Here is a 14,554-nt window from a genome sequence, read left to right as displayed (position 1 = left end):
AAAAAAAGTCTTCAGCTAAATCTTTCTTCTGTCAGCTTTGTCAGTCTTGGAACGTAAATTTGTCAGCATAAATGAACGAAAACAAAAGTAATTATTTGCAGGTGAGCCACCTTTGGTTCTACCTGAAAGCTTGTAGAAAACCAGTCAGACATCGATACACATTTCTACAGTATGCTTAATGTAGCAAAATATTTGCAGCTTTTAAAGACTTCATGCCCCCAGGTGTCAGAAACAGTCGGCTAGTTATGTATGAACAGCCAACTACCAGAAGAGAAGGAACCTTTGCTTTGAAGACGGAAGGAAGTATATTAATATTTAAAAACCCACAGCAAGACATCCAACTGCCAGAAGAAATGGGATTAGTGCTGTATTACAAAATCAAAACAAAAAAAAAGATCCAGGGTAACAGACAAGTGCCTTTAAGACAGTATTCAATAACGTATGTATATATGTGTATATATACACATATTAAATCTACCATTGGAAAATATGATACAACACAAATTACAAGTTGCCGTTGTTTCTACAACCAGCATATTCAACTACTAAGCAGCAGGAAAGTATTACCTCCTTTTCCAGCGGCTCCAGATTTACTTCAGTCCCTATTTTCTCTCCCACCCAACAGCCATTCAGGAATTCAGATTTGATACAGGCCCCAAGTACTGACTGACTTCATGCTGCCTTTGAAGTTGTTTCAGAGGCAGAATTCAGCTGTCATTTGCAGCACAGAGGTGGACTGAGGAAGCATTCCTTGCATATTTCTAAGAACTTTCTAGACTCTTCCTGGCTTCTGATGTCTTCAGGGAAAATATTGAGAAACAGCCCTGAGGGGTGCTATGGAAAATACGGAGATAAACGTGATCAGAGAGCAGAAGAGCTAAAGGAACTCATAACAGAACCCGCAACTGCTTCCTTTGTACAAACACATCACCGCCAATACCCACCCCGAGCCCCGCAGCCACATCAACAAAAAAATTCACCTGTGAAACTATTTTTTAAACCTCATTTAATAAAAGGTTTTTTAGATATATAGAGGATATTAAGTAAATAAGTTACATAGTACATTACAATCACATCAGCAAGATTTCCTTTAGTGTATTAATATTTTATAAAAAAAGCACACAAAAAATAAATTCAGTCCGGTCTATCACAACTGTACAGCAACAGGTAACTATATTTATATATGTACATTTTTAACATGTAACAGTCTTTTAGAAGGTGCCCTAGGCAGCAAACACACAAAAGGAAGTGTCTGCTCACTTGTTAAAATAAAAGTAATATACTTTATTATAAAGCATTTATACAGTAATTACAAAGGCTGACTGCTCCTGTACAGTACATGAAAGCTTTGACTACAAATTTAAAAACAACATAAAAAGAATGAACACAAAAAAAAGTTTGTATCAAATCTGAACTACGAGGGGAAAAATACATATGGAGAAGCTGCAAGAAACATTTTTTTAAAATATAGAATTACATTTCTATAAAAATATATGCTGTTTTATAACCTTGAGAAGTTAAGGATCTTTCAGGCTCAGCTGTCAATGGAACCCTACTCTCTGAACAAAAAAATCCTTAGCTGCGGGTTCAAAGTTTGTGTCTTCCTAACACTTGACATCGGAGAGACTGAGCGCAAGTAAAGCAGCTGAACCCAAGTCATAGAAACTCACCCCCACGAATATCAAACACGTTTTGCAGACACCACTTCTTTGTCTCTTTAAAGCTTTATAAACTTGCAGACATACATTAGAAGAAAAAACAGGGAGAAAGATTACGTGGGAAAACGTGGCTGAGAAGGAGGTTTCTGGCAGAGGTAATCATTGGACTAAAAGTGCTGTTGTGTGAAAGCAGACAAGACTTCTATGGCTGTTGTCTTCCCCACTCGCATTTTTTTAAAATAGAAGACAAATGTATTAGGACTTTCCAAGTCCACTGCCCGAAAGAGAATTAAGCGGTACGTAATAGCTAAGTGAGAAAGGGCACTCTTTCTGGTTTAGCAAACACCTTTTTTGTACATTGACTGTTAAGGTAAGTTTGCTGCAATACAAGAAACGACCTTAAATATCAGGTTTGAGAAATGAGATGTGTTGTTAGCTAATTTGGACTTCGTGTTACATCACTAGTATGGGAGTAACAGAGGAGTTACCTTTAAGCTTCAGAATGTCCCTTTTGCCCAGTCCCACTGGGCCCCAGCTCTCAACACGCCAAGTCCTGCAGAGCCAGTTCTGGGGGCCTGCAGCTCATAGAGGTGAGTTCCCTATGACACCGCTACCTGGTCAGCAAAACCACCCATGATTTCAAATGGAAAAACATCCAACAAATTAAGATGTAGAGTTGTTCTCCTTGCAGCTGGACTGCAAAACACCTGTAGCTATATCAGATACGCATCAGAAGTGCATGCATGTATCTAGTAATTATATACACATGGTCTTACAAAACTGAGATGCTATCCCATGCAGAGCACAAACCTGAAAGGCTGAATCTATCTGTAAAGGGCAGACAACACAGGCAGAAGGGCAAAAGCACATGACCAGGGCAAAATGTGACGGTAGACCTTCTATCGTGGCATCTCTGCAACACCCAAAGCTGGCATCAAGACTCAAACAGGTACTGGTTTGGAAATGCAGCCACCTGACTACTGGCTATATGACCACACGAAGCCTGGTCTTGCACTATAAAAAGCAAAGATATCAGCACACATTTACAGACCTGCAGTCTATACATTTTCTGTTTGTTCCCATAGAAAAGACAGCTAATGCAAAGAGACACTTTTCTTGTTCAAACCCAGCTCGGTAAGGAAGCACACAGTGCCTTTTTCTAAATTAACAGCAAGAACAGGGAGAATGGAGATCTGTCAAAGTGCTTTTAAACAATGGAAAATAATTCACACAAAGCTTTAAAATGGACAAGTCATTAGAATATAAAACTTAAAAAAAATCATAATTGGAACAACACAGCCTTAAATTACCACTGTGCTGCAGTAAAGAGCCACTCAAGTAATTTTCCCCACAAAGAAGAATACCAGAATTCATTCCTGATCAGACAAATTCAGTTCAAATGCTTTGTCTACAGTGACTGGGGAATTGTTTTTTATTTTTTATTTTTTAGAAACAACTCTGCCAACTTCTGATCTAATTCAGACACATGATCAATTCCAAACTGCTACTGTAAGCAAGTGGACAGCAGGTTTGGTTTTGTTTGTTTTCAAACAACACACTCAGAGGAGCATTTTTCCTTACTACCATGATAGAAGAGAGGTCTTCCAGTGGCTACTAGCAATATGTAAGCATGTTCAAAAGCATTTCCAGATCAAGCATTTGTTGCCACTCACTTGGAATACTTAAGCAATTTTGGTCAGCCATGCTAACCCGTAATTTTTAGTGGCCATCCTCAGAAAAAGCCCTTTTCTGATTTTCTTCCAGTAATAGACCTCCCTGTATCTAATCTTCCTGTTCTACTTCTCAGAAACAAGACACAGAACTAGCCATTACGTTTGTCCCTATAGGAACAGGCTCTTCCCTCCTCGCCCCTCTCAAAGGATATTAAATCCTTTGATTTTAATTTGATTAATTGATTTTGCACTGTTTTAGAAAGGATAGTGAAAGCATTTTCCTAAGACAGTTTGATTAGCCTTATTTTAGTTCTCAGATTTAGGCAGACCTCTCCAGTCTAAACAATCTCCATTTCTGCCCTGTACCAGTTCTACCTCTATCTCCATTTCTTTGTTCTGCATCTCTAAGCCTTCCCAGTCCCTTAAGTAAGTGTGCACCATGCTACCACCGAGACTGGTGCTCCGGGGAAATGCGTTCATTACAACAGCATAACAACATCTAGATTATTTTACATCCTTTTTAGCTATACTCACCAGCCCTGCTGAACGTTTGCCCTGCCTTGCAGTTCTCAGGATCTGGGAACCACTGGCAACTTCCCAGAGACATACTTCAGGACTTTAATTGCATCGTTGCTTTTTACTGGAATTAATCCCAGCACTACAAGTGAGCTGTGAGTTCCAGCTGCTTCACCTACTGTCTGTCCTGGCACAGTGTGCTACAGCTTCTGTTCTCTCTAAGGGCCCTAGGATAATTTAATGGTAGATGAGTCTTTTCTCCAATTTACATGAAGAAAAAGATAATAATTAACACAGATTCTTAATGGGAAGACTGATATGCTTAAGCTTCTCTTTAAAGATTTGTAGCTTTCAGTTCTCTGCAGTTTTTGAATGGATTTTAATAGTTTCTGACATGCCATCTGCTTCTGCAGTCTTGTCAAGAAGACCCATACGTGCAGGAACACGGAACAGCCATCCAAATGCCAAAAGGGATGCCCAGTTGTGTTAGGGATGAAAAATACAGTGTTGGCAGACACTTGCAGGCAAAAGTGTCAACACCGAAAAAAGTGCAGTCCTTAATGATAACGCTACTCATTTTAAGAGTAGTAACTGTTTCTACCAAGAAAAAAAAAGTCTATGCAAAAGCATATACGTGTCAAAGAAAACGTGGCGCAATACACAGCCTTGCCGACTTGGGCAGTGAAGTAATCATGGTTGCATGAAGTTACGTGGGGCAGGAAATGAAGGTGGCTTGCTGGAGTCAGATCCATTTTCCATGGATAACTTGACAAGTATATATTACCTGGAATTCATTTGGCAGCTTGAAGGGCCGAATTTTAAGGAAATCAGCCAGTTGGGAACAGCTGTAGTTCACAGGCAGTAACCCACCTAGGATCCCTGCTTGGTGCTGCAGGAGTGATCAGCTTCTTCGAAACCGCACCACGAAAGCAGCACACGTGTGGTACAGCACACTGCTGGCACCCAGGGGACGGAGGAATCGGGGCTGGTTGGTCTGACGGAGCAAGCTGGGCAGCCAGAGTACTGGGCTGGGGCTGACGGGCCATGAGGAGCAAGGAAGAGATCTGATTCTTTACATCATTATGAAATAATGATAAACGTGGGCTACAAAGATGCGCAGAACAATCCTGTGCAAATCTAACATGTCACCTGGACTACTTCTGCATCATCTTAACTCTCCTTCACCAGCAGGTTTTGGTGGCTAGATGTTTTTTGGCTATTAGCATATGTCAGTTCTGAAGGAAAGGTCAGCGCATCAGCAAGCCGAGGGGTCACAGAGGGACAACCCAGCAGGCACAGCTGTCCAGCCACTCATGGAAATAAGCAAAAAGCTCCCACTGCACACACAGCCACACATCGACAGGAAGTTCTGCAAAACTAGGGCTCCACCTAATACAAGCTCTCAATGATGGCAATTTCAAGGAATAAGCGAGTGCTGCCACAAGAAAGAAACAGACGTGTTGAGAGGTAAGAGCCACTCGCTGAGGGATTTAAGGAGCTTGATAGAGATGAGAGTCCATTCCTCCCATCTCTGGGGTGCACACAGTCCGACACACATACAAGGTCCTGGTTCATTTTCACTAAACAAGCTTGCTTCCCTACAACCAATATCAAAAACACCAGTTTTCATTTCAAATTGCACTTGTGAAGCCCAGACTATTTTCCAATAAGTTAATCAAAGGCTGACTATTTCATTTTCCATGATGAGACAACCCGCAAGGCCTGTGGCTACTCTAATCCCACAGGATATCCTTACACCTATTGCTGCATTCGTAACAGCATAAAAACAAAAGCACCTCATTGTTCCTTTGAAAAGTAAATCCTCCTCTCAAAAGGAAGAAGCGTGTCTTGCTCACCCCACTTTTCATTTTTGTGAAACAGAGGCCAAAAGTGCAAGCCATCTTTCCACAAAACTTGTTGGCAGCCTGAATAAATGCTCAGAAAGAAAGGCAGGATAGTGTAACAGGAAGAACAACTTGCTAAGAAAGAAAACATCTAGAAATCACCAGTGTCACAGTAAGTGGATACAGTTACCTCAGAGCAGAGCATCATTTTCTTGCTCTGGTCTGGAAAGCGTTATATCCAAGAGTCCCGTTATCATGATTCCTGACAAAGCACAAGAAGAAAGGTCTGATTGACCTGAGAGAGAACTTACTTCCACTGCAGGTGACATTGTTCTGTTATGTACCTTAGGTATGATTATAAATAGAAATCTTGTTTAAAAAAAAAATCAAAGTTGAAACAAATCTTTTTGTCCACCATTCTGGCTTGGTCAGTACTGGCAAGGCAAAATGGAACATGTGGCATGAGGAAACTGCAGCACTGAAACTGATGGTTCAGGTAAGAAAAGTGCAAGCAAAATAGTGAAATCATTGAGGGGGAGATGGGAGTAGCAAAGCTGGACCCTCCACTTCGGGCCTGCTGCTATATTTCTCCGTCCTCATCTGAGCTCCCGCTGCTACTTCCACTGCTGTTGCTCCCAGTCTCGCTGCTCTCTTCCTGCTGGGCCTCGCTGTGGGCTGCTGCTGCTGCCGCTGCTGCCTCTCTCTCTTGCTGCTTCAGTGCGGCTGCTTTCTTCTCCTGCTCTGCATGGCTCTTCATGTGAGCACTGCGGCTCTTCACCTTGTAGAACACCCTGAGGAAACATGTACGTTAGCGCTGGTCTCTTACAGCCTCCTCCTTCATGAATTCTCCCAAAGAGTTTTCTACAGCTCCAGCCTCAAGTTTGTGAGCTTCATCACAGGAACCCACCCTGGCATTGCAACAAAGCCTTACAGCAAACACCGCTTCCAACTGGATGAAGTGATAGCAGGAGGTCCTGAGCACCCTCAAACCACTCTCTAAATTTTCTATTTAGAAATTTAGACCATTTTCTAAATTCAGGGGGGCAGTGCTGGTACTGAAGCACGCACATGCTGCGTAATACAACATGGACCCACTTTTAGGTGTTCCCCCTATGCTGCAAAAATACAATAAAGAGGTGAACAAAGGCCGATTGCCACTCCTAACACTTGTCCACACAGCTATAAACACGTGAGCTTTTATCTCTCAGCTCTGCACTGCCACAATCTTTCTCACCATTAACTACTTGAATTTGGCACCAAATGTTACAAGACGGGTTTAGACACCATTACGACTCCTTGCCTGCTTCTCCTCTGCCGGTGACTAGGACCAAATCTTAACTGCCTGCCTTCTCACAGCTCTGCCCTTTCCAGTGCCACACGCTCCCTGAGGACACAGAGACAGGGTAACTTGGCAGGGCCAAGTAAGCACCAGCCACAGCAGGAATTTGTCAACAGCTCTGGTGATTTAACTAGATGGAGATCTCATTTTCTTGCCATCCCCTAGCTTTGTGTCTTTCTTAAATAAAAGCACAACCACTAGTATTACAAAACTCACTATTGTTTTAAGAATAAGCAGTTTACGTAGTGAACTGAATTTTCTTGGCATTTATGAATCTGTTGCCAACAAGCCTACAAGAACTATTAGAACCTTGTAAGGAAAAACAAATGCATTTTATGGACACAAAAGATGGGTACAAGTTTAACCAGATGAACTGTATAACCACTAGCCTAACATCTGCTGCTGTAACAATAGTAGTGTTCTGTATTTCTCTCTCTCTCTCTCTGTTCATGAGTAAATTTCTTAATATGTGAGCTAGTAAATATATAGAAATCAATTAATACATAAATGTAAATGTTAGAGGGGCAACAAAGCAGATGTTTGAAAGTGCAGTTTAACACCAAATACCACACACAGTTGAAATGCAGGTGGTGTCTCATTCCTTTGAAGAAAAACAGCAGAAGGTAATTATCCAAGTAGTACTATCTTAATATCAATATACCTCTGACAAGAAAGACACCTCAAAGCTGCAAGTTATAAAAAAACAACGTAACCTTCCCTAATCTGTGACATTCGTTAGGGTAATAAAATCATTAAAATTACTGTCAGTCTCTCTGGCCTAAACAGACAGAAAGCAAGCTCATTTGAGAACAAGCTTCCATGGGAAATGCCCTATTGTAATTTGGTGACTATTGCTGGAAGCTAAGTTGCTCTTACCTGCCACATTTTTTACATGGAAATGTGTTTTCTGTGTTCTGAGTTTTACTGGTAGCATCTGATTTTATCTTTTGTTTTCGCCGCCGCCTCTGCACTGGAACAGTAATAGGCTTTCGAGGCTTCATGGTTGTCTCCCTTGGCTTCCTTCCAATTCTGCCTGTGGCAGTTGCTTCTTGACTCCTTATATTGGCATCACTGGCCTTCAAGAGAGGGAAAGGTAAGGCAAACAAACTTAAATTCACTTCTTACCATGGTCCTATGTGTACATCAACCAAAATAACTGTATGGGGTTTCCTCGCCGTACTCATCCCAGTTCTTCCACAACAGCACAGTCTTGTTGCCAGTAATACTCTAAGCTACCTCAGCCCAGTCCCTTGCTCTGGGAGGAGTTAGAGGTAGAAACGTTTACATCTGAAATTGGTATTTTCTAAACTACTTGTAGAGTGAGTGTGGGGTAGAAAGTACAATATGCACAACGCAGTACTTACTGTTACACCAGCTTGTAGTGTCTCTGCATCTTTGAGGGGAAGTGTGCTCTTCTTTCTGTTATCCAACCCTTCATCTCCCTCCTCTTCCTCCTCCTCTTCCTCTTCCGCGTGTCCCTGTTCTTCACTGTAAATGTCCCTTCTGAGAGGAAGAACACGTGCAAACCTATGGGAACTCTTCACCAGAAGATAAAGAAACTGTTAATTTTGGTGTCTGCAAGTAAATGTTATGTGACACAGGACACAAGCTTATTTATGAGTCTTTACCCCTGCCCCTCCACACTGGCCAGACTGTGTCTGCTCTTGATTTTACTAGCAAACAAGACAACACACAAAATCAGACTTAGCAACATAGCTCAAGAGAAGAGATATATTTAGGAAGTTACCTTGATGTCAACTTCAGCTTCATCTCTCACAGATTTTTCATTAGCACCATCAATGTCCCCAAAGATTAAGGTCCCATTCCGACCAATTTTCACTTGTTTCTTATACGTGTAGTAGAATTCCACACACTGAGCCACTGTCTTGGTTTTTATCTGGTGTTTAAAAAACATACATCCAATGGATTAATTGATTTTAAAAAAGGTTTATGAATAATAAAGGTGCAGTAAATACACTTTGTATTTTTTTCCCCAGAAGCTTCTACTCCACTACAACTGTTGTTAAAGCTTTCTTTTCCATGTTGTCATCTCCTGTGTGCCCCATCCCACAGCCCATCCCCTACTGCCACTGTTACTCACTTTGATAACTACAGTACCAAATTCCCAAAGAAAAGCTGGTCAATGTAAAGGTGACAGAACCTGGCACTTTGTAAGCTTAATGCACCTTTTAGCCTCTGAAACATTCCAATTGAGCTGTCAGGCTTGAGAGCAGCCTTTCAGTTTTATGGGGGAGCTTTATTTTACAGCAGCACTTAAGAGAAGACCAGAGCAGAATACCGTTCCAAAAATGGAAAGGAAGGTTTGCAGCACTTTCCCATTTTGGCCACATGCATTTCATGCACGTATGGTGACAGAAAACTATCAGTACAGACAGACCTATGGCCATCTATATATTCTCTATCAGTGATTTATTTTTATTTTTTAAGTTTGGGAGTATGTTCTTTCTGTGCTTTTGCAATTTAAATGCATTTTGGTTATTTATTCAGAGGAAATATACATGCAATTCCCAATTCTGCACTCTAACTCCCTCAAGTGCTTTTCTCCCACTGAAGTGCCATGCCTCATGAAAATAAACAGGAGTGGTTGCTTTTACTATCATTGTCACAGAAAACTGGGAACAAAAGGATGCATCATTCACATATCCTTCTTTGGTTCTTTTCATCAGCAACAAGGATGTGTTTCTATTTAGTTTTATAAGCAAGCCATTTAAGCCATGCTGGAACATGACCAGCACTCTATAAATATACCCTGTGGAAGTGATATCTGCACTGCATGGACTAATGGAAGTAATGCAGTAAGTACAAGGGCTGAGTAAACAACAACAGCAAAACAAATACTATTGTTCTGGCTATCTCTAGTGAGATTTTATGCTTTGCTGGATAAAATTTCTCTAAAATCTTCTGAGTCCAGGTCTCAATGCTTAATACTGATGTTTGAGAAAAATCAAGTTTGAACTTCCTGTATTAAACATTTGAACATAAGAACATACCACTGACATCAAAAAAAAAGCATAAAAAAGTAACTTACAAGCTTTTGGACCAAGAAAAAGTCTTTCTTGTAGATTGCAATGCCTTTGTTGAAAAGTTTCTTTTCACCAACTTTCCAATTGTCTGATCCTGTAGATAAAAAAAAGTTATAACTGAAGCCCTTGCGATTCCAAATGTTTACTCTTTTATGTACTTTTCCCCTCAAGTTCCCGTTAAATAAAACCAATGCACACATACAAGGGTACAGTCTCACTGTATACCTAATCCTGTATAACTGCAGGTTGCTGTTAACCTCTTCCTTACTGCTCCACTTTGGCCCTGCTCTCATTCCTTCCTTTGTTAGATGTACTAGTACTCATTGCCACAGGTTAACTCAGTTCAGCTTGCTAAAACCAGCTGATTAGAAGAGCTAAAATGTGTTCCAACAAAACAGTAAACTTAACAGATATTTTTTGGTGGCCCAGTCATCAGATTTGATAAAAGGAAAGTGTTAGGGCAGGAGAACAGAATCTTCTCTTTCAGCAGCAATCCACAATAATACTAGATCAGGTGTAACACCAAATTGTACCTGAAGATCTATTACGTCCCAAATATGCTTACTATTCTAGTGCCCTTGTGTATAATAATAAAAACATTCCAGAATCTTCTCCTATCTTATAGATACTACCCAAGCAACAGCATTATAGTAGTAGTGTGTAATAATAAAGAAATGCAATTTCTATGCTTTATGGCAGCTGCTATTAGATGTCACTCTACTACCTTGCATCAGGTCTCTCAGGTGACTAGGGTCACTCTAGATCATTGAAGTTAGCTAGTGCCATACAGCTTAATATTTTCTAATTAGGAACAACACTACAAAGGCAGTCTACAGCATTTACGTTTTGCAGAAATAATGTCCATCAACAGTTGGCCAAGCTCTTCATCTCTCAGCGTTATTCAGCAAGCTTGAAAACTCTTCCCACAGAACCCCTCTTAACTCCACCACCTAGAAATCCATGGCAGAGAGTCTGTGGTTCTGAGGCTACCAGTCTTTCCTTTATCTACTAGCTGTCTTTCTGCATTTTTTCTGGCTTAGTACAAGGGATCAGATTCCTTTATCCCAATAAAGGAAACCAGAATACACATATGCAAATACACATATGCATATTCTGAGAGATGCAGTTTCTTATATTGTAAGTGTCATGTTTTGCACAGACAAAATTCCTGGCAAGCCATCATCTGATTTACCAGAGAGAAGTGTGGCCTTTAACTCTTATTGTAGTGTTACAGAGTTCCCTAGAAGAACAGAAAATGATGGAAGAATTCCCATACGTCAGACAAGCAGCACAAAGTTAATCAGGTTAGCAAACCTGTGTAGTGATAATCTGCCAGAGGATGGGTAGGTGATCGTACTGGCCTCTTCAATAGCAGCTTGGTCAAAGCTCCCTAAAATAAACACAAATAAATTAATATTTGGTGTATTGAAAGCAAAGATCAGCTGATTGTTAATCCTCTCCTTTCTAGTAAGCTAACTGAAAAGAAGCTCTTTCCCATAGCACAATTAACACCTGGGATGTGGAATGGGATACAACTTTAAAATCACATTCTTGACTGTCCACCAAGTTTTGGCTACCCCTGGCAAGTGGTAAGCCTCTCAGCACCTCTTCACAACTCTGTGAATTGACACTTTCCAACCCCATCACTAGGGTGATAGGGGTTAATTCCACAGACAGAGACCATGCAGCAGTTTCCGCTCCTTTACTGAAAGTCTAAGTTACATATTTTCATCCAAAAACCCTGCCTTAAATGATGTTTGTCAAATATCCAAGTCATTTTGATCTTAACTCAATATTTCGAAACAAAACACAGCTGTCATGTGACTGAAAGATTCTACACACACAAAAAAAAAATCTTCTCAATCTGCTTTTTACCCTGCATTTAAACTGCAACTACTTCAAAAGTTAGCAGAAGAAAAGAACAGAGCCACAGTTCCACTGCAAGCAGTTTAAACCACCTCAGCCATGAGCTCTGGCTGCAAGGAGCAGCCCTTCTCCTCCCTAAGGTCAGCGACAGCACTCACAATGGAGGGCTGGTTCTGTGAACCTATCCGGAAGAAAACTAACATAGGAAAAAACGTTTTTAATTTCTTCCTCTTTTCCAATGCAGGTCAATATAGAGTCTCACAAATGCCAGTGCTGGCACAGTACTGGGGATGACCAACAAGCAGCCAGGCAAAAGGGTGGGCTACACCATCTGACCACGGCGCTGAATTATGCCAGGTTAAGTCAATCACAGAATTCTAAAAGGCTGATGATCCTGTGCTGAGTGCTATGCTCTGTTCTTTGATAGTACCTCCCAGGAGTGTCAAAGGGCATTAATAAGTGTGTGTCTTATCTTACAACACTGGTACAGAATTAGTGAGCACAGCCACTTTATAGACATGCACAGAGAACTTATATGGACTTGCCAAAAATAAGAGGAGCAAAACACTACATTTTAAGTCTCAGCTTCAGCCCCAGCCTCTTACTTTTTAAAAAGCCAACTATGTCAAAGTTTGAAATACGCACAAGGAGGGAGCACGGCAGTGCACACCTGGCAGAGGACTTTATGGACAGCAACATCTCCAAAGGACACTAAACAGTGTGAGCTAGATGCATAGGAAGGAGTTTGCAAGGCTTTCCTTTCATCAAATAACAGCTTATCTGGCCTTCAGTAAAATCTTTCATTAACATCAAGGAGAAAAGCTGGGAACACTCACCAGAATGCTTCCCTTCGCTTCATGTAAGAAATGCAGCGCCAGCTCCTGGTTGGTTCCAGCCCCAGGAAAAATGCTCGAACAGGCAGCAGCTAGCAGGTTTTCCACTATTTCCACAGAGATACCAAACATACTCGGATTAGAATATTAAAATGGAGTTTTCTATAGGATTCACATGATTAACTAGCCCTTCTGAAGCAGAATTAGACATAACAGAAGCTAAAACTGACATGCTGAATGTCACTGCAAATGTATCTGGGTCAAATTTGGACACTATAATTTATTAGACTACAAGGTCACATAGTACAGCACTGCATCCAGCACGATTTACACACGGAGTTTCTTACTAATCTCCTCTTTTCCCTCCTGTAATGTCTCCCCATCTCTGTTCACCTCAGAGATTTCCTGAATCCCCGCTCTATTAGCTTATGATCTTTACAAAGTTTCTATTTCCTAACACCCTTTTTTCTCTTTACTCAGAAAGATTTCTTCCAGGCCTGCCCACTTCCTCTTCGCTTCAGCAAAAAAAGCATTTGTACATGCCACAGCCTATGTGCACCAACAGCAGACAGCTCCTCAATCTGCTGCTAGCTGCCACAGCTCCTGTTTCCTCATCCAGACTTCCATCTACAACTTGATTTTCCCAAATATTATCATGTTTAGAACATCTCTTGAAAATATAGAACTTGACTGCATGTGGCATTCAAATGTTAACAGAGACAAGGAAGCCTTGCTAAGCTCAAGGCTGCTCTCTCCTTGCCTGACCAGGCCACCTTTTATCTAAAAAAATCCTATTAACCTCCCTGCCGCCACACACGACCCCCAAAACCAAGTTTTACTCCATTTAAATATGGAGTATTCAATACTATTTCAATATGCCACATGACCTGCAGCTCTGAGACATTTTAAATTATGCCTGTAGTAGATGCATGGTTACCCCCACTAAAGCTGTGGCATTCAGTCCTACTGACCAGCCTTCCACATTCTTACCATTCTCTTGGGTGACTTTGTTGGTTTCCAGGTCACCCCATGGCTGCCACACCAGCTCTGCTTTATGTTCATCAACTGCTGCCAGAGATCTATCTTGGAGCAATGGGATTTCTGCTTGGAAGCGAGTTCCTACATTTATACGCCTGCAGAAAAAGTAACAAGTCATGGTCAGGCAACCTCTACAATATCCAGACATCCTTCATGTCTGCTAAAAGCAACAATTATGAAGAAACTGAAATGCAGCAGGCTGTGGCATATAATAACAAGAACAGCTTTCAGGTGTTGTCGGTTACATTAACCAGTATGACTCGAAAGGTGAGAGGTTTTATGGCCTTTACCAGTTTCCATTGTCTTATCGATCAACAATGCTTGGAATCGTATTTAAATAAGGATCTAATAACTGCTTAAAAAACTTCCTTCCAGTAGGTGATGAGGAGATGACATTCAATCATGGCAAATGTAGCATGAGAGCCTTAGACAGGCCACCATATACTGTCTGTCATTTTCCCCAAAACATTATCTCTAGTTTGTATCAAAGGTAAAGTGATAGGGATGTTATACGTCTCTTGGCATGGTATGGGCTTGGGAGAACTAAGGCAGTTGAAAATGTCCTCCCTCTGATGCCAATAGTTTTAACTGTTTCAGGATGTCTCAGAAAACAGACTCAACACAATAAATAAACACTGCTTCTCAAAAGTTATTCGATTTCAAACATACTAAAAGTGGAAGGGGCACGGAGAACGAAGAACCCCAGGAAGAACTCGGTTTTGTTGTGAGCGTTTCACGGGTAC

General features: G+C 41.1%; 1 protein-coding gene across 6 annotated transcripts in view; it reads right to left on the bottom strand.

The window, feature by feature from the left end:
* Window positions 1-1,025: 1,025 nt before the first annotated feature.
* MIDEAS (mitotic deacetylase associated SANT domain protein) overlaps window positions 1,026-14,554 on the bottom strand; it is a 67,274-nt gene continuing 53,745 nt past the window's right edge. For all 6 annotated transcript variants that reach the window (XM_040557373.1, XM_040557372.1, XM_040557375.1 and 3 more), the window contains 8 exons: window positions 13,764-13,906; window positions 12,777-12,880; window positions 11,389-11,464; window positions 10,080-10,168; window positions 8,778-8,927; window positions 8,395-8,568; window positions 7,907-8,106; window positions 1,026-6,482 (listed from right to left, as the gene is read on the bottom strand). In XM_040557373.1, the coding sequence (XP_040413307.1) occupies window positions 6,272-6,482; window positions 7,907-8,106; window positions 8,395-8,568; window positions 8,778-8,927; window positions 10,080-10,168; window positions 11,389-11,464; window positions 12,777-12,880; window positions 13,764-13,906 (1,147 nt within the window). In that variant the 3' untranslated portion in view covers window positions 1,026-6,271. The remainder of the gene's footprint in view (window positions 6,483-7,906; window positions 8,107-8,394; window positions 8,569-8,777; window positions 8,928-10,079; window positions 10,169-11,388; window positions 11,465-12,776; window positions 12,881-13,763; window positions 13,907-14,554) is intronic.

Source organism: Cygnus olor, chromosome 5 (genome assembly GCF_009769625.2).
Source record: "Cygnus olor isolate bCygOlo1 chromosome 5, bCygOlo1.pri.v2, whole genome shotgun sequence".
In the NCBI taxonomy this organism is placed as follows: Eukaryota; Metazoa; Chordata; class Aves; order Anseriformes; family Anatidae; genus Cygnus; species Cygnus olor.
This window is presented reverse-complemented; position numbering and strand designations above follow the sequence as displayed.